This window comes from Eremothecium cymbalariae, chromosome 8 (assembly GCF_000235365.1).
Source record: "Eremothecium cymbalariae DBVPG#7215 chromosome 8, complete sequence".
In the NCBI taxonomy this organism is placed as follows: domain Eukaryota; kingdom Fungi; phylum Ascomycota; class Saccharomycetes; order Saccharomycetales; family Saccharomycetaceae; genus Eremothecium; species Eremothecium cymbalariae.
This window is the reverse complement of record NC_016456.1, coordinates 530756-553906: the sequence shown is the minus strand read 5'-3', so window position 1 is coordinate 553906 and position 23151 is coordinate 530756. Positions and strand designations below refer to the sequence as shown.

The 23151-nt window shown below is 39.5% G+C and overlaps 12 protein-coding genes across 12 annotated transcripts, besides 1 other annotated feature; 6 read left to right on the top strand and 6 right to left on the bottom strand.

Moving 5' to 3' along the window:
* Positions 1–176: part of a sequence feature (centromere 8) that runs on past the window's edge.
* Positions 177–331: 155 nt separating this feature from the next.
* Ecym_8273 (uncharacterized protein) lies at positions 332–3007 on the bottom strand (the record flags this gene model as incomplete). Its single annotated transcript, XM_003648324.1, has 1 exon — positions 332–3007. One exon carries the CDS (start codon positions 3005–3007, stop codon positions 332–334), a length of 2676 nt encoding a protein of 891 aa, XP_003648372.1.
* A 749-nt stretch (positions 3008–3756) lies between these two features.
* Positions 3757–5574, top strand: AVT1 (Avt1p; the record flags this gene model as incomplete). Its single annotated transcript, XM_003648323.1, has 1 exon — positions 3757–5574. One exon carries the CDS (start codon positions 3757–3759, stop codon positions 5572–5574), a length of 1818 nt encoding a protein of 605 aa, XP_003648371.1.
* Positions 5575–5974: 400 nt separating this feature from the next.
* On the top strand, positions 5975–7849 carry MPP10 (rRNA-processing protein MPP10; the record flags this gene model as incomplete). The annotated part of the gene is made up of 1 exon (XM_003648322.1): positions 5975–7849. The coding sequence occupies one exon, from the start codon at positions 5975–5977 to the stop codon at positions 7847–7849; it is 1875 nt and encodes a 624-aa protein (XP_003648370.1).
* A 123-nt stretch (positions 7850–7972) lies between these two features.
* On the bottom strand, positions 7973–9991 carry NOC3 (Noc3p; the record flags this gene model as incomplete). The annotated part of the gene is made up of 1 exon (XM_003648321.1): positions 7973–9991. One exon carries the CDS (start codon positions 9989–9991, stop codon positions 7973–7975), a length of 2019 nt encoding a protein of 672 aa, XP_003648369.1.
* A 232-nt stretch (positions 9992–10223) lies between these two features.
* Ecym_8269 (uncharacterized protein) lies at positions 10224–11093 on the top strand (the record flags this gene model as incomplete). The annotated part of the gene is made up of 1 exon (XM_003648320.1): positions 10224–11093. One exon carries the CDS (start codon positions 10224–10226, stop codon positions 11091–11093), a length of 870 nt encoding a protein of 289 aa, XP_003648368.1.
* Positions 11094–11435: 342 nt separating this feature from the next.
* Ecym_8268 (uncharacterized protein) lies at positions 11436–11768 on the bottom strand (the record flags this gene model as incomplete). The annotated part of the gene is made up of 1 exon (XM_003648319.1): positions 11436–11768. The coding sequence occupies one exon, from the start codon at positions 11766–11768 to the stop codon at positions 11436–11438; it is 333 nt and encodes a 110-aa protein (XP_003648367.1).
* Positions 11769–11863: 95 nt separating this feature from the next.
* Positions 11864–13060, top strand: GPI14 (glycosylphosphatidylinositol-alpha 1,4 mannosyltransferase I; the record flags this gene model as incomplete). The annotated part of the gene is made up of 1 exon (XM_003648318.1): positions 11864–13060. The coding sequence occupies one exon, from the start codon at positions 11864–11866 to the stop codon at positions 13058–13060; it is 1197 nt and encodes a 398-aa protein (XP_003648366.1).
* A 259-nt stretch (positions 13061–13319) lies between these two features.
* SKI6 (exosome non-catalytic core subunit SKI6) lies at positions 13320–14060 on the top strand (the record flags this gene model as incomplete). Its single annotated transcript, XM_003648317.1, has 1 exon — positions 13320–14060. One exon carries the CDS (start codon positions 13320–13322, stop codon positions 14058–14060), a length of 741 nt encoding a protein of 246 aa, XP_003648365.1.
* Positions 14061–14176: 116 nt separating this feature from the next.
* FYV8 (Fyv8p) lies at positions 14177–16516 on the bottom strand (the record flags this gene model as incomplete). Its single annotated transcript, XM_003648316.1, has 1 exon — positions 14177–16516. The coding sequence occupies one exon, from the start codon at positions 16514–16516 to the stop codon at positions 14177–14179; it is 2340 nt and encodes a 779-aa protein (XP_003648364.1).
* Positions 16517–17110: 594 nt separating this feature from the next.
* On the bottom strand, positions 17111–18784 carry SMF2 (divalent metal ion transporter SMF2; the record flags this gene model as incomplete). The annotated part of the gene is made up of 1 exon (XM_003648315.1): positions 17111–18784. The coding sequence occupies one exon, from the start codon at positions 18782–18784 to the stop codon at positions 17111–17113; it is 1674 nt and encodes a 557-aa protein (XP_003648363.1).
* Positions 18785–19775: 991 nt separating this feature from the next.
* KAR2 (Hsp70 family ATPase KAR2) lies at positions 19776–21845 on the top strand (the record flags this gene model as incomplete). The annotated part of the gene is made up of 1 exon (XM_003648314.1): positions 19776–21845. One exon carries the CDS (start codon positions 19776–19778, stop codon positions 21843–21845), a length of 2070 nt encoding a protein of 689 aa, XP_003648362.1.
* Positions 21846–22381: 536 nt separating this feature from the next.
* PML1 (Pml1p) lies at positions 22382–23032 on the bottom strand (the record flags this gene model as incomplete). Its single annotated transcript, XM_003648313.1, has 1 exon — positions 22382–23032. The coding sequence occupies one exon, from the start codon at positions 23030–23032 to the stop codon at positions 22382–22384; it is 651 nt and encodes a 216-aa protein (XP_003648361.1).
* Positions 23033–23151: the final 119 nt, after the last annotated feature.

The following is a 23151-nucleotide window of genomic DNA, read 5'->3' as shown; positions in this document are numbered from 1 at the left end:
TACGTATTTTATATTCTTATATTATTTTGTTTATTTTAAAGAATTATATTTATTTTTGTATTGATATTTAAAATTATTTAATAATTAATATACAGAGGTTTAATATATCATTAATTTTAATAAAGATTATAATAATTATTTATTATCTATAATTTAGTTATTTTTATTACACGTGATCATATGATATTATTTTAAAATAACTTTTTGTGCGAAATTATATTTTATCCTATCTTCTTGCCCCATATTTAATTAATAAAATAATATGTTAGAGTTTGTTAAAGTTAAAAAATATATGTACTGAAATGTATAGAAGTTTTTAAGTAAGAAACCTTCATTGGTTTATTCCATTAAGGTTGTTTTCATCCTGAGAAATTCTTTCTGTTAGACTGTGAGAGATCTTAATGGGAGCTGAGCTTGAATTTTCGGAGTATAAACTTTCGAACGGACGACTATTTTCGACATTATTTCCAGTTGAGCCGTAATTTGTTTTAAGGTTTTTATGTGGCTTATTTGAAGTTTGCAAATTGCTTTGATGTAGCAGCCTCGTAGTTTCATTTGGATCCCTATCAGTATATGCTGCTTTATGGTGCTGTCTTATATTTAAGCCAGTAATAATTAAAATGAAAATCAGGAATAAGCATATGATACCTATTATTAATCCAATTGCAAATGAAAGTCCTGGGAGGAAGACATGGTACTTTTCCCTATTTATCCAATCCAAAGAAAATGGTTTGTCTATGAGAAATACACAAGACTGGTTATTAATTGACGTACAACCCTTCTTCAATATTCTAACCTCTTTATCTTGTCCATCTTTAATTTTTAATACGTAATTTTGAGAGGAAATCTCACAGCAATTCAAAATAGGTCCCAATTTCGTGTGGATATCTTTGCCACAATTTAAAATTGCATCTGTAAATTCATTTGGAATTATGTGCAACAAGAGAAGATCTTCTATGTTTGTTGAATTCAAATTAATACTATCTATGAAGGATTTGGGGGTCGGGATTAAAAATGAATAAGGGCCATTAATATCAATAATATCTTTAAATGATTGAAATTTATCCAGCAGATGCAGGAAACCAGCATTATCTGTCGTTTCAATCAGATTTCTCAAAGAGATTTCTAGTGAATTGGGATAAGGGACACTAGTTAGGGGATGGATGACGCCTTGGTTAAACATAATATCCATATTTTTCTTTAGATTAAGATTCCCCCTTAAAGTGGATAAATTTATCAGTACTATTTCATGATCTGAAGTATTATCGCTATCTGATGTCAGATACACTTGCTCACCGTATAAGTTAGTGACATCTACGGATTTTGGGATATCATCAGTATAAAAAATTCCATTGAGAATTAGGTTTTTCATAGTAACAGTTAAAGCTGAAATGTTGCGCCGCAGGTAATCTACATTTAATTCCATGTCACTCCAGGAGTCAAAGCATGGCAAAAAAACGGTATAGCCATCATAATTGGGTTTCAATCCTAATAAATTTAGTTTTTGCAAAAATCTTAGGGAACTTGAACAATGTAAAAATGGATTCACAGAATGGATCATATCGCCAGGTAACTCCAACCCATCATCAATAACGTATATCAAGGTATTGTCAATCTGGTACGGAATTGGATCTGAGAGGCGAAATCTATCATTTATAGTATAGTTGTTATCTTCTGACTTTGTAATTCTTAACCTTTGACAATTCCTACCAAGTTTTCTGTACGAGGAACAAAACATTGAATTGTACATTTTGGTAAGCTGATATTGATCAGATGTATCCAGGAAATCTTTACTTAGCCAAATTTTAGAATTAACAAAGTGGTAAAGTAAATTATTCCGTGAAAAATCAGAGAGTTCGGTATCGAAAGACTGCGGTAGAAATATGGTGTATTCTCCATCTGGTGAGTCGATTAAATGTTTCAAATTTCTAAAATATAGTTCATTAACAAAATCAGAGGCATTCAATCCCAAAAGGTATTTAGCTGCATTGAATCTTATCCCACTTCCCAATGCGGAAATGTTGTCAAATACGTGAGCGACGCCCTTGTCATAAAGTATGTTACTCAGCTGTGTATCGGTCTTATTCACTGAAATATGATTACCATGTTTCTTTGAAGACAACTCTATACGTTCATTATTAAGATTTGTGATGTTCTTTGGGTCTAACATTCCACCATGAACTCCGGATAGCCTTAATTTATTGGCCAAAAACAATTTGTCAACAAACCAATCCTTATCAGAGTATTTGAAATCCTTTAAAAGATAATTTAACTCCAATTCATTAAAGCTATTTTCGAAACATTCATTTGTAGGTAGCAGAATGGTCACATTCGATGTGTCTCCAAGACTGCCCTTGACAAGTTCAAACAGACGGGAAACGACGCTAAGATTGAACTGATTTTGATCATTTCCTAATGATGTGATCATTGAATGGAGACTCGGCAGCTTCGGAAGTAACGATCCCACCGCTAAAACAGACGCATTTTGCATATTTGGAAACATATTGCGATCAACCACTCGCACATCATTTATTCTAGCGAACCCATTCGTCTTAATGTCAATAGTAAAAGGATGAGTTGGAGTTGCAAACACATAAACCCCCCATTCGTACTCTCGTAAATCAATAACATGGTCATGCACTATGTAATCATTAACGTCAAATCTCCCTATCAAGGAAGTAATGTCCTCTAGTTCGATATTATTGTCAAATACAAATGCAGAGTTAACAGGAGCAATAATCGTGAAATTCTCTAACTCATTTAAGTAAGGAATATCACCGTTTCGCTGAAGTATTCTTAGAAAGGTAGAGAACTCTACATTTTGAGACAATATATCGACTACGGTTGTGAAAGGAAAGTCACTATCGTCATTGCCGTAACTGTCTCTGGCTAACAAATATTTGTCATACTCCGTAATAATAATACTCTGCTGATTACCTACTGCAAGGGCTAATAACCTCGATAACAAAATGAATAACAAATATAAGGGCAACTGCCGAAGAACCATTACTTGTACAAAAAGTATATTGATTGGAATAAACACAATAGACACTTGAAGTCTATCTCTCTCTCTTTGAAAACCTTTTGTCTTGATTTACAGCGAGACCTAAGTGAAGATTTCTTGCGAATATGAATTTCAAATTAATGTGCCGTTAAAACGTCTTCACGAATTTGGTCGTGAAACTTACTATTTAGAAATGAAATGCCAGAAGGTTTATTGGTAAGCCATAAGGCGAATGAATCTAACTGACGCCCTATTAATCCTCGTAATTATGTAATTTGTGATAATTTAAATAAAAACTTTACCCCTGATACGACAGTGGTGCTACGGATACCATGGGGCATTAGTACATGATGTATGGCGTATTCTAATTTCCTATGATGTATTTTGGTCTGTAAAGGACAACAGATCCGGTCAAAGTGAAAACGGATGATAGAAGCAACCTAAGTAGGAAAAGGTATGCATATATTGTCCTTAATGAACGATCAGACGAGATAACCCAGGATATTCCAATCACAGGGCTAATACTTAAAATAGGGTTTTCAGAAGTACTAACTGTTATATTTTAATAATTATATGTGGGCTGACAGGAACAGGCAGCGACTATAAATACTCTGTAGTTTAAATAAATAGCAAAGTGGGTTGAGCATAAAAGTAGGAAGATTTTCAGCTCATGAATTCTTTTCTACTTCAATATAAAACAGTCTTAGATAGGTGGAGATCAACAAAGAAACAAAGCAAGTTACATTAGTTTGATGCCTAGAGGAATAGATCAGGAGCAGCAACCGCTGAGGGGTTCACCTAGTTCTCATGTTAATTACATAGAAATGCGGATAGACCGACAAAAAGCAGAGCATGGTGATGTTCCTCAGAATAATGTTTCAAACAATACTCCTGGTAGCTTTGGTGCTCACCATACATCTATATTCGATCAAAATATAGGTTCCTTTCGGGGGGTTAATTCTTTGGGTAGGTTTGCGACTTCTTTTCAGAGGGCTAATTCGTTTAAAGCAATCGAATTAAACACAGGTAAAGAACGTGCATTTCTGAAAGATGGCTACGACGAGTTATATGACCCTGACACATTAGCACCGTCTTTAAATGGTAGGCGGTTGTCGATTGCCATTGGAGGTCAGGGATCTGTGTCTATTCGTCCTTGCATTACTGATTTGTATGGTAGTATTGGTACTGGTGACTCAAACACTCCCAGAAGAGACAGTGAAGCAATCTTGGACGATGTGGACTCCATGCGTTTGGGACGGGGATTTTCGAACCAGTCACTGACCTTCCATGATATTAATAATGGTATCTCTCTTGATGAAGACTCAATATTGTTGAAACAAGTGGAAACCAAGGGGAAGGTGATTACCGTGATAGCAGGGCAGTCCACTGCTCCACAAACTATTTTTAATTCTGTTAACGTCTTAATTGGAATTGGTTTGTTAGCACTTCCACTTGGCTTAAGATATGCCGGATGGATATTAGGGCTTCTGATGTTAAGCATTTTTGCGTTCAGTACTTTCTGTTCTGCTGAGTTGTTATCTCGATGTATTGATGCGGATCCTACAATGATCTCCTTTGGTGATTTAGCTTATGCAGCATTTGGTTCAAATGGTCGTGCTTTGATTTCACTTTTGTTTACACTGGATTTATTAGGTTGTGGAGTTTCCTTGGTTATCTTATTTGGTGATTCACTAAACGCATTATTCCCCATGTACTCGGTCACTTTCTATAAGATGGTTGCTTTCTTTCTCATTACTCCTCAGGTATTCATGCCACTAAATCTATTATCAAATTTTTCCTTACTGGGTATCGTTGCAACGATCAGTACTGTTTTAACGATCTTCTTTTGTGGTATTTTTAAAACCACAAGCCCAGGTTCCTTATGGCATCCTGCCCCATCTCAATTGTGGCCTATGTCATTTTTAGAGTTCTGCTTATCAATTGGTCTATTGAGCGCATGCTGGGGTGGTCATGCTGTGTTTCCTAATTTGAAAGCTGATATGAGACATCCGCAGAAATTCCATTCTTGTTTGAAGACAACCTACAGTATTACAGCCTCCACAGATATGGGTATTGCCGTAGTCGGATTTTTAATGTTTGGCAATGCAATAAAAGATGAAATTACTAGATCAGTGATGCTGACAAAGGGTTACCCACAGGCAATATATGTTTTAATATCCGTGTTGATGGCCATAATTCCTATTGCTAAAACTCCCTTAAATGCAAGACCCATTATTTCCACTTTAGATGTAATGACAGGAGTCCGGGATTCAGAGAACGAAATGGACGAAGAGAAGTCATATTTTACAAAAATCACCAAATTTTTGAACAGAATCGGTACCAATATTGTATTTGTCCTATTAGCAATCTATTTCCCGGAGTTCGATAAACTGATCGCATTTTTGGGAGCTGGATTATGTTTTTTGATATGCTTGATCTTACCATGTATGTTCTATTTAAGAATATGTGAAGAAAGAGTTCTACCATGGGAACGTTTTGCATGCTACCTGACAATATTTATTAGCTCTGTATTGTCTATTTTAGGTATCACTGCTGCTATTATCGCTTAAAAAGGTCCCGTACTCGTATTTCATTCCACTTCTAATGGAAAGCTGATCCATTAAGGCCAGGATTATCACTTTTGTTGATGTGGGGCAAGTTCCGAGTACAAATTGATAACAGACATAAATACAAGTTCCTTATTGCAATCTTTTACTCAATACTAATTAATTTCATCGCTGCGATGCGATGAATATAGTGGACAACTGTTAAACCGTTAACAATATTCGATGTGCGCTATCGTCGCTGATGCTTTGATTTCTTTTTCACCTCGAGCAGGACCTTTTTTGGCGATGCGATGAGGTTGAAAAATTTTAGTAATGCAATATGATAAGTAGTATAATTAATTGTTATAATTATTCAGTAAAAAAGATAAGGACTACCTGTTGAAGTTTAAACAATTCATTCAAGATGGCTCAGCTCATTGAAAGAATCAAGGAAAACCCAGCTGGTTTAATCTCAAAGGAGTTTTTGGAGTCCGATGAACCTCTTTCTTTGGTGAAGACATATTTTGATGATGTGATACATTTACAAGACGGTTTAAAGACAGAAAAACAAAGTTTTAAGAGTGTAATTGACGAGATAGCAATAGAGGGGTTAGATGCTAACCAAGTATGGTGGCAGGCAAAAATGGTTCTAGATAATATCGGCGGTGAATTAGTAGAGAAGATTGCCACACTTAAAAAAAACATGGCTGATGATGGTGATGATATTGAAGATGAGGAATTATCCGAGAACGAGGAGCCAGGTGAACTTGATAGTGAGGCTGAGGAGGCGTCGGATGAAGAAGCATCAGAAAGTGAAACAATCGAAGGGGTGGAGCAAAAGGATGTTGGTCTCCGTGAAAGCGATGATGAAGAAGTGCAGAGTGTATCTGAATTAGATGGTAGTTCTGATGTTTATAGCGACGAAGATGAAACATTAAATAACGTTGAAGACCCCTCTAAAACTTCTCAAGAAACATATGAAGATGCAATAGAATCCCTAGAACCAGATAATGAAGCAAGTGATAAATATGGGATTAATGACGACTTTTTTGAGCTAGAAGAGTTTAACAGGCAGACTTTAGCAGCTGAAGATTCAATTCAGGATCAGGAAGATCACGAGGAAGATGAAGAAATTGACTACTTTGACGATCTTTCGTCAGATGACGATGAAGAAGTTCTGTATTATGATGATTTTTTTGAACCTCCAAAGACCAAAAATAGCATTGAAAAATCTGATTCGAAAACCTTAAAATCTCCAGTGGTTCCTGGAAAAGATTTAGATGAAGACATTTATGAAACAGCTATTGGAAATGCGAAGCTGGACCTTTTTGCTGAACAACAAGAAGAGGAGGATTCTGACAATGAGCTCAATACTGATAAACAAACAGGAAAGAAATTCTCTACTTTTGAACTTCAACAACTACAGATCCAGAGAGAAATTGAGCAGTTAGAAAAAGAAGCTGTTGCACAAAAGAAATGGGCCCTTAAGGGTGAGGTTAAGGCAAAGGATCGTCCCGAAGATGCATTATTGACGGAGGAATTAGAATTTGATAGAACTGCCAAGCCAGTACCTGTGATAACAGCTGAAATTACTGAGTCATTGGAGGATATGATTAGGAGAAGAATTAAGGATGGTAATTTTGATGATCTAAACAGAAGAATTATTTCCGATATCTCTTCATTTGGTGGTAAACAAAAGGTGGAACTCAGTGATGTTAAATCGTCCAAATCCTTAGCTGAGATATATGAAGGTGAATACAAAGGAGTTTCCGAAGAAACAGAACTTTCAGAAGAACTTCTGAAGTCTCATGATGAAATTACAGATTTGTATAAGAATTTAGTATACAAATTGGACGCTTTATCGTCTGCAAGTTTCATTCCAAAGCCTGTTCAAAAGTCTTTAGAAGTCAAAGTACAGACCGCTTCAATTGCTATGGAAGATGCACAACCATTAACTATGTCATCCTCCACTACCTTGGCACCACAAGAAATCTACAGAGTTGGGAAATCGGAGAATAAGGATGAAATAACTCTAAAGAATGGTGTGGTCATGTCAAAGGAAGAACTGAGCAGAGAGGACAAGAACAGATTACGTAGAGCAATCAAAAGAAAGAGATCCAAGGCTCTTGAAAACAATAATAAGCAAGCAAGAAAGAAATCTAAGAAGGATGATGTTCTTGATACGTTGTCAAAGGCCAAGAACGTTACAATCATTGATAAGAAAGGTGAAAAGCGTGATACCAAGGGTAACGCAAAGGGTGCTGGTCGTCAAACTAGCAGCACAAACTTAAAGTTATAGGGCATTTAATTTGGCATTTTTCAAGTGGTTTGAAAATAGCTTTTGTATTTTGCATCATATCTGATTATAGATTATTGTATTGAATTTTCTATAAAACATATCCATCTTCAAATATATATCACCTCATTTTAATGTTTCTCTAGATCTATTAAACAAGGTCTTGGAAGCTGAAGCTACAGTTGGACAATAGTGGTTGAACAACAGAGTATTTTCCCAAATGGTAGCGGCTTCTGAGTTACTTCTACCGGGTGTAGACGCTTCCATATGAAAATTACCATTACCAATTCTATCTTCTGTTGAATACAAACCGCCTATTTCGGAGTATTTGGTCATTAGTTTATCTAAAAACTTTAATATAGCGATCGTCGTCCTCTCTGGGGTATGTGTAATGGTCATATATAATCTCTTTGTAAAAGCGGAAGCCCTTTGTTTAGTACTGGATTTTGACCTGAAAAATATATGATCCAGAGCTTTTAGCAGAAGTTCAGCTTTGGTGGATACATTGACTGAAGGTTTGATTAATTCATTATTCAATGGATCAGCCAACCTAAGAGTCTTTTGCGAAAATTCGATATCAGCATCCAATGAAATATACGGAAGTAAAGCATACAAGGCGTCAACAAACGTAGATAAATCAACAGATATTTTCATGTGGTTATGATTAGTGACTAGTGAGAACGCCGTTACAATGCAGAGGAGAACCTTACGGACTTCACTAGCTGACAAATCATCTAATTTGGCTTCAGCTATAATTTCCTTCATTACCGTCAGAAAGTCACCTAGTAGATCAAAATTTGCCATATGACCAAACTTCGCCAAACCTTCTAGAACTGAACCAATTAGCCTACTGTTGCTAGCTTTCAAAATGTTGAGGTATAATGTTAGAAGCAATTTTAGAATTTCCCCCTGGTTCTTTTCTCTTTCCTCAGCAGAGACTGCTTGTTCTGCTTTACGCATTTCTTCTTCAATTTCTTTCATTTCCTTTCTGGCCTTCCTCTGCTTTTTTGATAAATGAACTCGGTCTTTCTTCTTCTGCTTAAGCTTAGTAGGCTCATCAAACTTGGTATTAGAATTGTAATCGTTTAAAATATCTAAGGACAAAAATATATTCAGTACGGATTCATCCACATTGTAGCTCCTTACTTTCATTGTTTTAGAAATTATCCTTAAAATGTCCAACGCGACATTGCCTTCATCATCTTCACTGAGTAAAACTTCTAGACATTTAATAGCTTTTTGGAACACAGGATCCGCGCTAGGGTTAGGTTTACAAACTCTCCGAATGATAATTGTTAAAACTTCCTGCCTGAAGTTAAAGTGTGAAAAGCTACCGGCCAATTCAACGGCAGCTGTTAAAGCAACATTGGCCAAACCAACCTTGATCGGAGACTCATTATTAGCAGTACGGGCCAAAACGGACAAATTATCCACATAAAGTTTATAGTTTAAAACTATCTTTTCCTCAAAATTCCTCAACTTGGCAACATCTTTTGAGACCTTTTCCTTCTTTTCAACCTCCGTCAATGGCCTGATTCTATACCCCGGAATAATATATTTCCATACAGGTACCAATGCAAGTAGAGAGAATTTGCAAGTATTAGGATTCTTCGATTCTGCCATTTTCCGCAAACGAGTCAAGGCTGATGTATGTTCCTCAGGTTCCTCCATTATGTTCTCCACCAACTCGGCAATCATCTCTTTTATCTCAAGTATCCTGTCCTCAGTGTCTATCACCACTTGATCATGGTCATTCTCATGGTCATTCTCATGGTCATTCTCATGGTCATCATCATCACCACCACCCGAATGCATAATTTCTTGCTTGTTTCGCTCTCCATCAGAATCACTCTCGACTGCTTCGTTAGAAACCTCGCGCATCCTCCGTTCCAACTTCCCATTAATCTTAATAGGCAAACCCTCTACAACATCTAAAGAATCCAGCTTCCGAGGCTTTAACTCATAATCCTGTTCCTCATCTTCCCAAGATCCTTTCCCTGCAGAGCCTGAGTCGATTGCATTATTGATGTCCTCTTCATCAATATCTTCTTTGAACAATCCACTTTCCAACAAAGAGTCCTCCTGTCTCCTTCTTTTTGCATTCCTTTCCTGAATTAACTTCTGCGATCGTTTTCTGACTGCCATAATGCCCCGATAACCACTAAGATGCCCAATAACTATTCAACTGCCTCTTTACTTGATAATTAGCGAGATGAGATGAGCTCGAACGTTAGGGAAAATTTTGCATTTTTCAAAATAAGCGATTTCTTTTTCCCAAAATATTCCTTCGAGTTTAAATGTTTAAAATCCAATGAAGTCATATTTAGCAGTTATGTAAACATATATCTACCGACAAGCCACTAAAATTGTAGTATTTATGTGCTCTAAACACATGAAGATAGTTATAGTGGATCCTAAATCAAGCAGAAAGACGCGGATGGGTGCTGCGCAGAGTACCAAGAAGTCAGATGTAGGTAGCTTGTCAAGAAAGGGTTCACTGCGAAATGGGAATACACAAAATAATAATAATAATGCAGGCCGTAATGGGGACTTGTTGCACGGAAGTTCAGAGTACGATGATATTGAGTATAATAATGATAGTAAGAAAATGACGAATAAGGATGATATAGGTGTGGCTGTTCAATTTGTGGTTCAGAATAGCCGAGGGTTAGTGCAAGTAGAAAAGCTGCAAAGGAAGAAGAAACCTAGAAGGGAACCTAGTTTAAGCTACAGCAATAGGACACCGATGCCATTGGTAATAAAGACGGATCCAAGATGTAGTTTACTCGAAAAACCATGTAGAAGAGTCAATGATGCTGATAAAAGTGAACTAAGGCATCGAAAGTTGTTGATCAAGACTGATCCTTTATTTACGAAGAAGGAAGTTACCTTAAAGTGGGAGAAAGATATCACAAGCAGTAGGAAGGCATTTAATAATAGAATAGCTACAGAATTGGCCGATTTCAGACGCCCTGTGGAGCCTGTTGCTTTCATACCTGATAGATATGACGAAGAAGAGCTCACGGTAGTTTATACCAAGTCTTGGAAGTCTTCGTTAGGATTTGACGGGACTAAACCTTCAGGTCCTCTGTTCAGGATCATTAGTGCTAGGAATGCCTGTAACAATAGCCACAGTTCGTATAGTCACCACCAAAGCACTATCATTGGGAACAACGGGATTGCTCCAAACTATCATTTCAACTACAATTCATTCGGAAAGATTAAAATGGGCGAATCGAAGCCTTAAATGGTGAATGGAGCATTTTTATCGAAGTTTTAAATCTCGAATGTAACGATTCCTGATATCAGAGAGGACATGAAAAGGAATGTTATATATGGGAAATTTAATTTCTATTATTTAATTAAATATGGTTGGTAATTGGGAATACAGTTTTAAGTATACTAGCTTTGGTGCTCTGCTTATAGGTGTTACCGCCCACATGCAACACCGCAAGGACCAATTTCACATATAGAGATGGTGGTAGAAAGATATAGGATTCAAATTTTTTCAAACGCTAAAATGCTACCATATGAACTCCTTCATACATGGCTCAAATTATCAACAACATGCTTATTATCATAGGCCTAACTAAGAGGCATGGTTTCCCACAGTAGGAGAACTTTCATCTTTAGAATTTTCAACTTTTCCAGTTTCATAGACCTCAATATCTTTGCCACTTGGCTGTATTGCTTCCCAAGGTTTGGGTCGTGGTTGAAGCTGAGATTTTGTCCTGCATGATTCATCAAGGATTACCTCTTCAACCTCTACTGCATTAGGCACGGGCTTATCATTCATAATTATATCAACAAGGTCATCATAGCTCAGGTTATTAGCAGCTCCTAAATGGGAATCAGTATTAGAATTATCTATGCACATTCTTCTTAAACCAGCCCAGTTCTTGCAGTCACAAAGTGCCAACATATAAGTAAAGGAAATTTTCTTTTGATGGAAGAAGCACCGGTACTTTATAATACAACAGAACCTTACTGCGGTTCACATAGCAATAGATTTGGGTTATGAACAGGGATTTGAAACTGCTAATATTTATATCTTTTATTGCTAGGGTTTTATTTTTCCAATATGGCGTATACCAAGATTCTCATTTTGTTGTAAAGTACACTGATGTAGATTACTATGTGTTCCATGACGCTGCAAATTATGTCTTTCAAAATGTATCTCCATATTTACGTGATACTTACCGCTACACTCCATTGCTAAGTTGGATACTAGTTCCTAACCATTGGCTTCAATGGATTCATTTTGGTAAACTTGTGTTCACAGTATTTGATCTTTTAACAGGTATTATGATTTTGCAGCTACTAACCGACTATCCCTTAAAACGTAGGATAATCCTAAGTTCAATTTGGTTATTAAATCCAATGGTAATCACAATAAGCACACGGGGGAACGCAGAGTCTATCTTATGTTTCTTAGTGGTATGGTTTTTATACCATTTGAAAAGCCGTCAATATGCCCTTTCTGGTATGATTTATGGATTGGTGATCCATTTCAAGATCTATCCAATTATATATGCCCCAGCAATTTCAATATATTTCTTTAGGTCCAAGGATAAAGATTGGTTTAAGAATTTATTTATTATGGGCGTTACTACTTTAATATCATTTTTGGGACTCGGTATGCTAATGTATCATTTCTACGGAAACGAGTTCTTGGAGCATGCATACATTTACCACGTTGTAAGAACAGATCATCGTCATAACTTTTCCATTTGGAACATGCTCTTATACCTTGAATCTACTTATCTAGGCGTAAGTTCTTCTGTTCCGTGGGCCAAGTATGCTTTCATACCTCAATTCCTTGCTACAATGGGCGTTACTGCATTACTGTGGGAGTTTCCAAATTGGAATTTTCTATTAAATACGATGTTTCTTCAAACTTTTACATTTGTGACTTACAACAAGGTTTGTACGTCTCAATATTTTGTTTGGTATTTAATCTTATTGCCATTTTACTTGGCGGAAACAACCTTAACGTGGACCAAGGGAGTTTTTATTGGAATACTATGGGTAGCGTCTCAAATACTATGGCTCTACCATGGATACCTATTGGAATTTGAAGGACGTGACGTCTTCTACCCTGGAATATTTTTTTCAAGTGTAGTATTCTTTTTGGCTAATATCTACTTATTGTCAGTTTTCATCATCGACTGTAAGAATAGAATACATTTTGCAACGGCTAAAAAAGAACTTTAAATACTTCTATATTTAAATGGAGCAAAAGATCAAAACAATAAAATCTGCTTAAACTGCTTGCTTACCATTAATTAGTTTTCTTTATAAATAACTGTTATATGTTTGTGCTGTCTCGGGAATCTCATTAAGATCCTTTTAGTCGGGTTTCTGGGACGGAAATTTTTCATCTGAAAAGTTAGTTAATATTGAAGATGCAGGTCATCAACGATTGAACATTGATTTTGGTCTTAAAAGGTTAAGGTTCACCAGCACAATTATCATGTCAAGTCTAGAAATATATTCACCTGAAGGTATACGTATTGACGGGCGTCGTTGGAATGAGTTAAGGAGGTTTGATTACTCTATTAATACACACCCAAATGCTGCAGATGGATCATCTTACCTGGAGCAAGGTAACAATAAGATAATCACGTTGGTTAAAGGCCCTCAGGAGCCCAATTTGCGTTCACAAGTGAACTCAAATAAGGGTACCTTAACTGTCACTGTTAATATAACTAAGTTTTCAGATATAGAAAGAAGTCAAGCAGGCCACAGGAATGAAAGACGAACTCTAGAATTACAAACAGCCTTGGTACGTACATTTGAAAAGAACATTATGTTGCAGCTATATTCACGTACTGTAATTGATATCCAAATACACGTAATACAAAAAGATGGTGGTTTGCTGGGCGCAATGATAAATGGAATAACTTTGGCACTTATAGACGCTGGTATTGCAATGTACGATTATATTAGCGGTGTGTCCGTGGGACTGTACGATACAACTCCTTTATTGGATTTAAATGCACTCGAAGAAAATGCTCTCAGCAGTGTGACTCTTGCTGTTGTGGGTAAGTCTGAGAAGCTATCATTGTTGTTGGTTGAAGATAAAGTACCTTTAGATAGATTAGAGAGTGTAATGGCAATTGGTATCGCTGGTTCTCATAGAATAAGAGATTTAATGGACAAAGAATTAAGGCTACATGGTAAGCGTAGAGTAGAGAACACATCTACGAATTGACCTCAATATACAATAACTAAATATTTCTTTTCGCTCTTTTTAACAAGTCAATACAATAATTATATATTTTATTACTATTAAACTAATTATTATTTGTTTATATTACTGTTTTAATCTTATAACTTTTTACCGATTGAGGATAGTAAGCCCTTTGCACCTTCTTTCACACTGTGTGAGAATACCTTTTTCTTTAACTGCGATACATTTTGATTCACAGTAGTTGAAACACTAGGCTTTTTACTGACTTCTTCTGCATTTGCATACGCCTGCTTAACATGCTTGTTAACGCAGTACTCAGAAAAAATAGTGTCTTTTGAGGATTGGGTAGACTTTAGTGCAAACGCAAGCCATGTTCTAACACCACCGTCGTGTGATGAAAGTTCATTCATATGGGCTGTTAGTTTTTCCATTTTGCTGGAATGCGATAGATTACTTTCCAACAACTTGCAAACGTCTAATACTGGGAGAACGTTCTTTGTAGCATTCTCAATTTGAATTCCATCTGGTATCGACAAGAAGTGTTCTTTGAATATAGCAGGCTTTGATGGAGGTTTCTCGCCTTGCAATCTCTTCAACACAGAGTCAGAATCAACAACACTATCTGTTATAGAATTTTCTGCGGCGAATCCTTCAGAAGAATAATTCAAGTCGGTAAGCTTTTGCGGTAACGGAGGCAGGTTTCTATTATTTGTCATGATTGCAGGCACATCGTACAAAGTCTGATTGTCATAAATAGTTTTTGTATCATCAACAGATTGCAAATCATCTTCGCAATACGCGTCAACCCGCGGGAATCCTTCCCAAAGACTATCATTATCACCACCGAATTCTGGTCCCGGTGAAGTATGCTCGTTCTTTAATTTTACATCTACAGGTGGTAATTTTGGATCTGGATTAGCGTGAATATTATTACCCTCTTTCAACGCTCCGATCTTATTCAAAAATGCATTTCTATATCCATCCGTGTTTGGTTTCCATGAACCTAAATTAATGGACTGTCTCTTAGAATCTTCAGCTGACTCTTCATCATAGCTAGTAAAAATATCTAGCGATTCAGGAATTCTATATACTCCACCAACTCCTTCAAGGCTATTAGCAGCATCAAGAGTATCGTGAGACCCATTGCCTTCTAAAGTTAATGCCACAGACGCCATATCTCTATTCAATGTATTGTTTGAAGATATCAAAGTCGAGTGCTCATTATCGGAATTCAAAGGCGATAAAACTGCATAAGGGTCTGCTTCAGTATCTGTTCGAAAGCTCTCATCATCTGAATCCTCCTCTCGGTAGGATAACTCGGTATTAGGGGTATTTTTCAGCCTTATAGGACCACCCCCTTCATTAGTCGAGTTGGTTGATACTGACTTGCTCTTATCAGAACTCAAAGCGTCGGATCCATTAGATTTCTGGGATAGAGTAGGCAGCTGATTACTATTATTGTATATATCAGTAGGTCCGTTTTTGAACTGGCTGTATTCCTGGTTCGAACTGCTCCTTTCCTGGTTCGGTAAAGACAAAGTCTCATCAAAAGCATCACTATCTTGCAAACCTTGATACTTAAAAACAATCGAAGTAACTTCTTTTTCATGGGTTGGGGGTTGGAGACCTGCATCAATAGTATCATCCCCTGCTGCTGGATGAGGAGCGTCCTCATCGTATCGCTCCAAGGCTACCACGGAGTTATGAGCATTCGCTGCAACTTGACCGGATATCTCCTCCTGAATATCATAGGCAGAGAAATAGCCTTCCTTCCTAACTTCGTAATCACCTTCGTCATCACTCTTGCTTTCCAGGCCTGGCACAACATCCGTGAATTTGTTAAACGACCCATCAGTAGAACCAGTCTCATTGTCCGCATTAACATAAGGGAGAGCTGAAGATTTTTCCGACCCCGTAACAGATTGTGCCCCACTACTGTTAGACCGTACAAGTCGATTGAAATCAACAGGTGGTTCCAGAGGAGGCTCCAAATTATCCAAAGGTGACTTCCTTGATGTCATTTCCTTGGATATTTCATCCATCAACGAATCCAGATCTCTGTTAACAACATGCGACGACCTAGTAGCCGATTTCAAAGATAACCTTGAACGCGATAAGTTCCTTGGAGTTTCCAATGTATTTATCAGAGTGGGCGAAATAATACTCTCATTGGGCGATAGTATCTTCGGTGTACTACTAGCAGCACTCGCAGCAGCAGCACTCGCAGCAGCAGCACCACTAGTCTTCACTACAGTATTTGATCGACTGATTTGTCCAAAACAACCATCGTGTAACTCTGCCTGATCAACTGTATTCAGCTTTGGTAGGTCAGGTAATTTATTGATTGTTCCTTGTCTTTTAGGAGAAGCATCTAACTCATCTCCTGAATAATCACTTTCCCAGTCCGCACCATCATAGTTACCCTTCGAAACAGATACCCATCTATGCGATTTTCTTCTACCTACACGTTCACTCATCTTAGCCTAGCTTCTTTTTGTTGGTATACTAATGATACTGCTTTGTATGTTGTAATTATATTCTATTTAGAATGAGGCTTGAAACACTAAAAAGTTAAAACTACTTAGTCCGAGGATTCAATAACAGCGTAACTTACGTTTAAGAGTGGGCGCAACGACAACAATCGTAAAAAAGAAAAATCAAGAAAAATGCTCGAGGACCTAAAGTTCGTTAACGTTGTAATGACAGTGGATATAATGTGCAGATGCACAGTAACAAAGGTATCTATATATATTTATAATGTATATAGATATAAATTAGTACATACAGAGATTTTTCGATGATACTTGTGGCAGGTAATGCTGAGGGTTTGGGTATTTTGTGCTTTATTTTTTTTATTTTGTCCCTTTTTCGGTTTGCGTGGGGGGTTTTTTGGCTGGTTGGCAGACAACAACGACAATAACTAGAAAACCAAGATTTTTTGTATTATTATAGAATTAACGGTTGTCGACGATTCATTTGCAAACGGTATTATCAGAACAGGGCGGGAGTGCAGATGATGGGGCAATCAGATCAATTGATTTGATATTTGTTTTTGTTTTTCTTTCTCTCTCTTATAGATGGACATCCTTACCACTGGCGAAGGATGCCAGGAGATAAAAGTTCAATGAAGAGATAAAGAACCAGACCAACCAGGAGACTACCGTTGTCAGGGGGCTGTTGCTCATGTCTTTGTAAAGGATCGGGGCAGGATGGGCAGGGGACGCTGGGGAGGGTGATTGTGCATGTTCGTTGGTTTCTAGATCAAAGGTGGTCAATGGGATTTCATCTTCGTTGGGCATGTGGTGGTAGCAGTTGTTATCTAGCGGGACACGCATAATTTCTTTGTTGCTGGTGAAGTAGAGCAGCGGTGCGGAAACGAAGGGGAGTAATAAGGAAAGGACAACCTGGGAGGCGTTTAAGGCCGCCGAGAGGCCCGTTCTCCCTGTGACAAGCACGAGGATTAGACACGGAGTAATGGCGACCGCTCTGGTAAGAGTCCGCCTGACGCTTGGAGCAAGGGTCCAGTTGAGGAATCCCTCGGAGACCATTTGTCCACTCAAGGTGCAAACGATCCCTGCGGATTGCCCGGAAAAGAGTAGGGCCAGGACAAATATGGTGCCTGCGGCCTTGGAGAGAGTATCGCACAGCAATGTGTAAATGGAAAACAAATCCGCAGTAGATTGGTCTGCGCCCTTGCCGTATAGAGTAGCCCCGGAAACGATGAGAATGGAGCAGTTGACGAATAACGCCACGGTGAACAAGGACACCAAGAGCTCTGCAACCGTGTAATGCATCGTTTCATTGATGGCATCCAAAGACGGCTTGTAATTTGAATGGTTGTTCTCCACGTCCTGCTCACTTGGTACATAATGTCCCTTGCGAGTATCAAAGTCACGCAAACGTGGCTGGACCACCCCGGAGCCCAGGTACAGAGAGTGCGGCATAACCGTGGCACCAAGAATGGCCAGACTAAGGTACAAACCGTCCCCTTCAAATACGACTCTACTCGGCAGAAACCCTGCAAACACCTGCTTGACAGAACCAACCGGCACGGAAAATAACTCCACGGTAAAACAAATCACCGTCAGCATCACCAACAATGAAACAAACATCTCGAACCACCGCACCATCCTCAACGACCCGCTGTGGTTATATGCCATCAACACCACCAACACATCAACCACCGTGAGAACCACCCCCAGCGGCAAGGGAACCCCAAACAGTATGTTCAGCGAGATCGCCGTCCCAACAACCTCCGCCAGATCCGTGGCGATTATCGCCATCTCCGCCAACGCATACAAAACCACGTTGACATTATGCGGGAAATACTTGCGGCAATTCTGCGCCAAATCCAACCCGGTCACCGCCCCCAGCTTGGCACACAAGCATTGCCAAAACGCTGCCAGTATGTTCGACACCAACACTGAAAATAATAACTGGTACCGATGCGCCGAACCCGCTGCCACTGCCGTTGAAAAATTCCCCGGATCCATGTACGCAACAGAAACAAGCATCCCGGGCCCTATGAACCGTGCATACTTGGCAAGTATCTGCACCAACCTCCCAATCGTGCCCGTGCTCGCCCTGCTGGTGAAATCACCGCCACCATCACTACCCTCCTCAACACTATAAACAGCAGTACCCCGAGCGGCATTTCCGGCGGCTCTGCCGCCGGAAACCTGCGCTGGCGCCTCCGCCAGCCTCTCCAGAGAAGTTTCCTCTTCCTCCAACCGCTGATACTTCATATTTACTACACCAACGCTCTCTCTTGCTCTTGCTCTTGCTCTCTTCCCTCTCTCTCAAATAACACGACGACAAGAGACAGGCAGCTTTTTTTTGTTTTGTCCAGATCACAAATCTAGAAGAAAACGGAAATGTGCTTTTCCAAAAGGAACTGTGGTCAATCAGAGAGATGGAGAAGAAGACAAAGACAGCCAAGTGCTTGTGCGCGTGCGTGTACTGTGGGAATGGCGTCCATTGCTTGTTGTTGTGTGTGTTGAGGTCAGTTGTATGCGTGTGAGCCGAGCCAGAGAGTGTGTGTGGGGAACGGCACGAGAAGAAAACGCACAAAGCACGTGACTAGCCCGCGGTCACGTGACTTCCACACGTGACCGCTGACATAAGCAACTGTACATAGCACGTGACCGTGGAATCCTCTAGAACGCCCCTCCGAAAAGTTTTGTGCAACGTGGCCGCTACGTGTCAGGTACGCCCGCCCGCGACGTAGCCGGCCCACGCAGAAAACACCGCACGCACCAGTGCACCTATATCTCCTTTTAGGATATGGGCGGCTTCCTCACCGAGTTTCCCCCTCGCCGCCCAGCAGGATCCAGAGAAATCCATATAAAGAGCCAAATAACTTAACGTCGAGGAACGCCCCCTGTGGATTCGTTGTTGTTTACAAAAGAGAGTTTATTATTGGTTATATATTCACCGTACTTTCTGTTTATTTATCTGTTTGTTTGTTTGTTCTGGTTGAACATATTAGTGTTTCTTGTTGTTTGGTTGATTCGCTTGATTCACGGATAAACGAAGTGGGTATATATCTTTATTATCAAGATTGATTGATTGATTGGTGTTGGTAATATTGTGTGTATAGTGTACTGGAGAAACAGAAGCATACAGGCGGAAAATCGAGTTTTTTGTTTGTTTTTGTTAGATTAGGTGGCAGAGAGAGCGTATATATAGACGAGAGCTCTTGTTTGTGGGGGATAAGATAAGGTAAGGAAAAAAAAGATGTTTTCGAGAAGAGGAATATCGGGTTGGTGTTTGCCCTTTATTGGTGTTTTGTATGCGGTTGTTTTGATTGCGGGGCCTTTGTTTCTGGGCGGGTCGGCTGGGTCTTCGCGTGGGGGGTTGGTTTTTGGTGCTGAGGAGGAGGTAGCGCAGGACGGAGAGTATGGAACTGTTATTGGTATTGATTTGGGTACGACGTACTCATGCGTTGCTGTTATGAAGAACGGGAAGACGGAGATTTTGGCTAATGAACAGGGGAACCGGATCACGCCGTCGTATGTGGCGTTTACGGACGAGGAGCGGTTGATTGGGGATGCGGCCAAGAACCAGGTTGCGGCGAATCCTACCAACACTATTTTTGACATCAAGAGGTTGATTGGGTTGAAGTACGATGACAAGACGGTGCAGCGGGATATCAAACACTTGCCGTTTACAGTTGTTAACAAGGGCGGGTCGCCTGCTGTGGAGGTGTCTGTCAAGGGCGAGAAAAAGAGCTTTACACCTGAGGAGGTTTCCGGTATGATTCTAGGTAAGATGAAGCATATTGCGGAGGATTACTTGGGCAAGAAGGTCACGCATGCGGTGGTCACTGTGCCAGCGTATTTCAGCGATGCGCAGAGACAGGCCACCAAGGATGCAGGTATTATTGCTGGGTTGAATATTTTGAGAATTGTCAATGAACCCACTGCGGCAGCTATTGCTTATGGATTGGACAAGAGCGAGGATGAGCGCCAGATTATAGTTTATGATTTGGGTGGTGGTACCTTTGATGTTTCGTTGTTGTCGATCGAGAATGGTGTGTTTGAAGTTCTAGCCACTGCCGGTGACACTCATTTGGGTGGTGAGGATTTCGATTACAAGTTGGTTCGTCATTTCGTGAAGCTGTTCAAGAAGAAGCACGGTATTGATGTTACTGACAACGAGAAGGCGATGGCCAAATTAAAGAGAGAGGCGGAAAAGGCCAAGCGTGCATTGTCGAGTCAGATGTCTACCAGGATTGAGATCGATTCCTTTGTTGATGGGATCGATTTTTCGGAGACGTTGACTAGGGCCAAGTTTGAAGAGTTGAATTTGGATCTATTCAAGAAGACGTTGAAGCCTGTTGAAAAAGTTTTGCAGGACGCCGATTTGCCTAAGGAGAGAGTTCACGATATTGTTCTAGTCGGTGGTTCCACCAGAATCCCCAAGATTCAGCAATTGTTGGAAACATTTTTCGATGGCAAGAAGGCTTCTAAAGGTATTAACCCAGACGAGGCGGTTGCTTACGGTGCTGCCGTGCAAGCTGGTGTCTTGTCCGGTGAGAAAGGTGTGGAAGATATCGTCTTGTTGGATGTCAATGCGTTGACCTTGGGTATTGAGGTAACTGGTGGTGTTATGACCCCATTGATTAAAAGAAACACCCCAATCCCCACCAAAAAGTCCCAAATCTTTTCGACTGCTGTGGACAACCAGCAAACTGTTATGATCCAAGTATTCGAAGGTGAGAGAGCCATGGCCAAGGATAACAAATTGTTGGGTAAGTTTGAGTTGACCGGCATCCCGCCAGCACCAAGAGGTGTTCCCCAAGTGGAGGTCACTTTTGGATTGGACGCCAACGGTATCCTCAAAGTCTCTGCCACCGATAAAGGTACAGGTAAATCTGAATCCATCACCATCAACAAGGACAAGGGTCGGTTGTCTCAAGAGGAGATTGACAGAATGGTCGAGGAAGCTGAAAAGTATGCTGCCGAGGATGCAGAGATTAGAGAAAAGGTTGAAGCCCGTAACAAGTTGGAGAACTACGCCCACTCATTGAAGAACCAAGTCAATGGTGATTTGGGTGCTAAGTTGGATGAAGAAGACAAGGAGACCTTGTTAGACGCTGCAAGTGACGTTTTGGAATGGTTGGAAGACAACACGGATACCGCCGGCAAGGAAGAGTTTGAAGAGAAATTCGAATCTTTATCCCAGGCCGCCTACCCAATCACTTCCAAATTGTACGGTGACGCAGCAGCAGGCGCTGGTAGCAGCAATGACGACGACGACGACGAAGATGATGATGATGATTACTTTGACCACGATGAATTGTAAATAATAAATTTTATCTTTATGGCCACCGTACTTTTTTTTATCTTTAATATTTTTTTTCTTCCTCGTTAATTTATTATTTTCTAATTGGTATCAAATAAAAAAAAAACTCATACTACTGCAGCTACTATTACTACCACTGGTACTACTACTTACAATAAAATAAGACGGATGTTCATTTCATTTTTTGGGTACGTAATAACCCGCAGCACGCGTGTTTTTACGTCCACATTACCTTTAACACAGTCCAATTACAACCATATCAAGTATAAAAAATCGGTTAATATAATGTCTTGTTTCCTCTACTTTAATATCACTTTTTATCCCTAATGTTGCAATTTTGAAAGATCAGAAGAAAGTCGATTAAAGAGGCAGAGAGATACAGGGGAGAGAATTAGATTCTCGATAAAATAATTTTGGGATGTATTCACCGTTTTGTATATATAAATATATATGATTTCGATTTTATGCATCCTTATTTAATAATCTCAAAAGAAATTTTTATTTGTAAATTTTTACATGGGGAGGGCCCTGCAAAGTCATACTGCCATAAAGATCAATTCAAAATTTGTGTCATTTGAATTGTTACTAAACTCCAGGACATCTCCACTGCGAAGTTCAACATACCTAGCCTGAGGAATCACCGAACCATTTAATAAAGTCCCGTTCGACGAATTCAAATCTATTACATAGGGAACTAACGCCCCCCCATCCCTTTCACGAAACTGGATCACCGCATGTTGTTCCGAAATAGTCTCCTCTGGAATCCCAATATCAGTGACCACAGCCGCATTCTCGCTTTTATCCGACTTCGTAATCGTACTACCGATTATATAACTCGCTGCCGAAGAAAGTTCCCATCTTTCCTGTACTTCATCATTACCACTACCGCCTTCTTGAGATCCCTTTCTATACAACAACGCTTCAAACCTCGTTCTTCTTCTCAAAGGCACCTTCCATCGCGTATAATGAACCTCTGGAGAAACCGAATCAGAGGGCTCCACATGTTTAAGCGCAACCTGATTCCTGGAATTCGATTCCAAGCTTAACAATCCCGATGGCTCGAAGACAGGTAAGAATGCGTGCCGTCTATACCCTCTACCATCGTCACCGTAGCGTGAACGCTTATAATTATTTCCCCTACGACCTGACCAATTTGTTCGATACCCATCAGAACTCCGTTTAAGCATCCTATCGTACTAGCATTGCATAATACATCAGGTTTACAGAAGTTAGTGCTTTTAATAAACTCCTCACAACGTTCAAATATACAACGGCCATATTTCTTTTGAATGGTCAAAAAGAAACG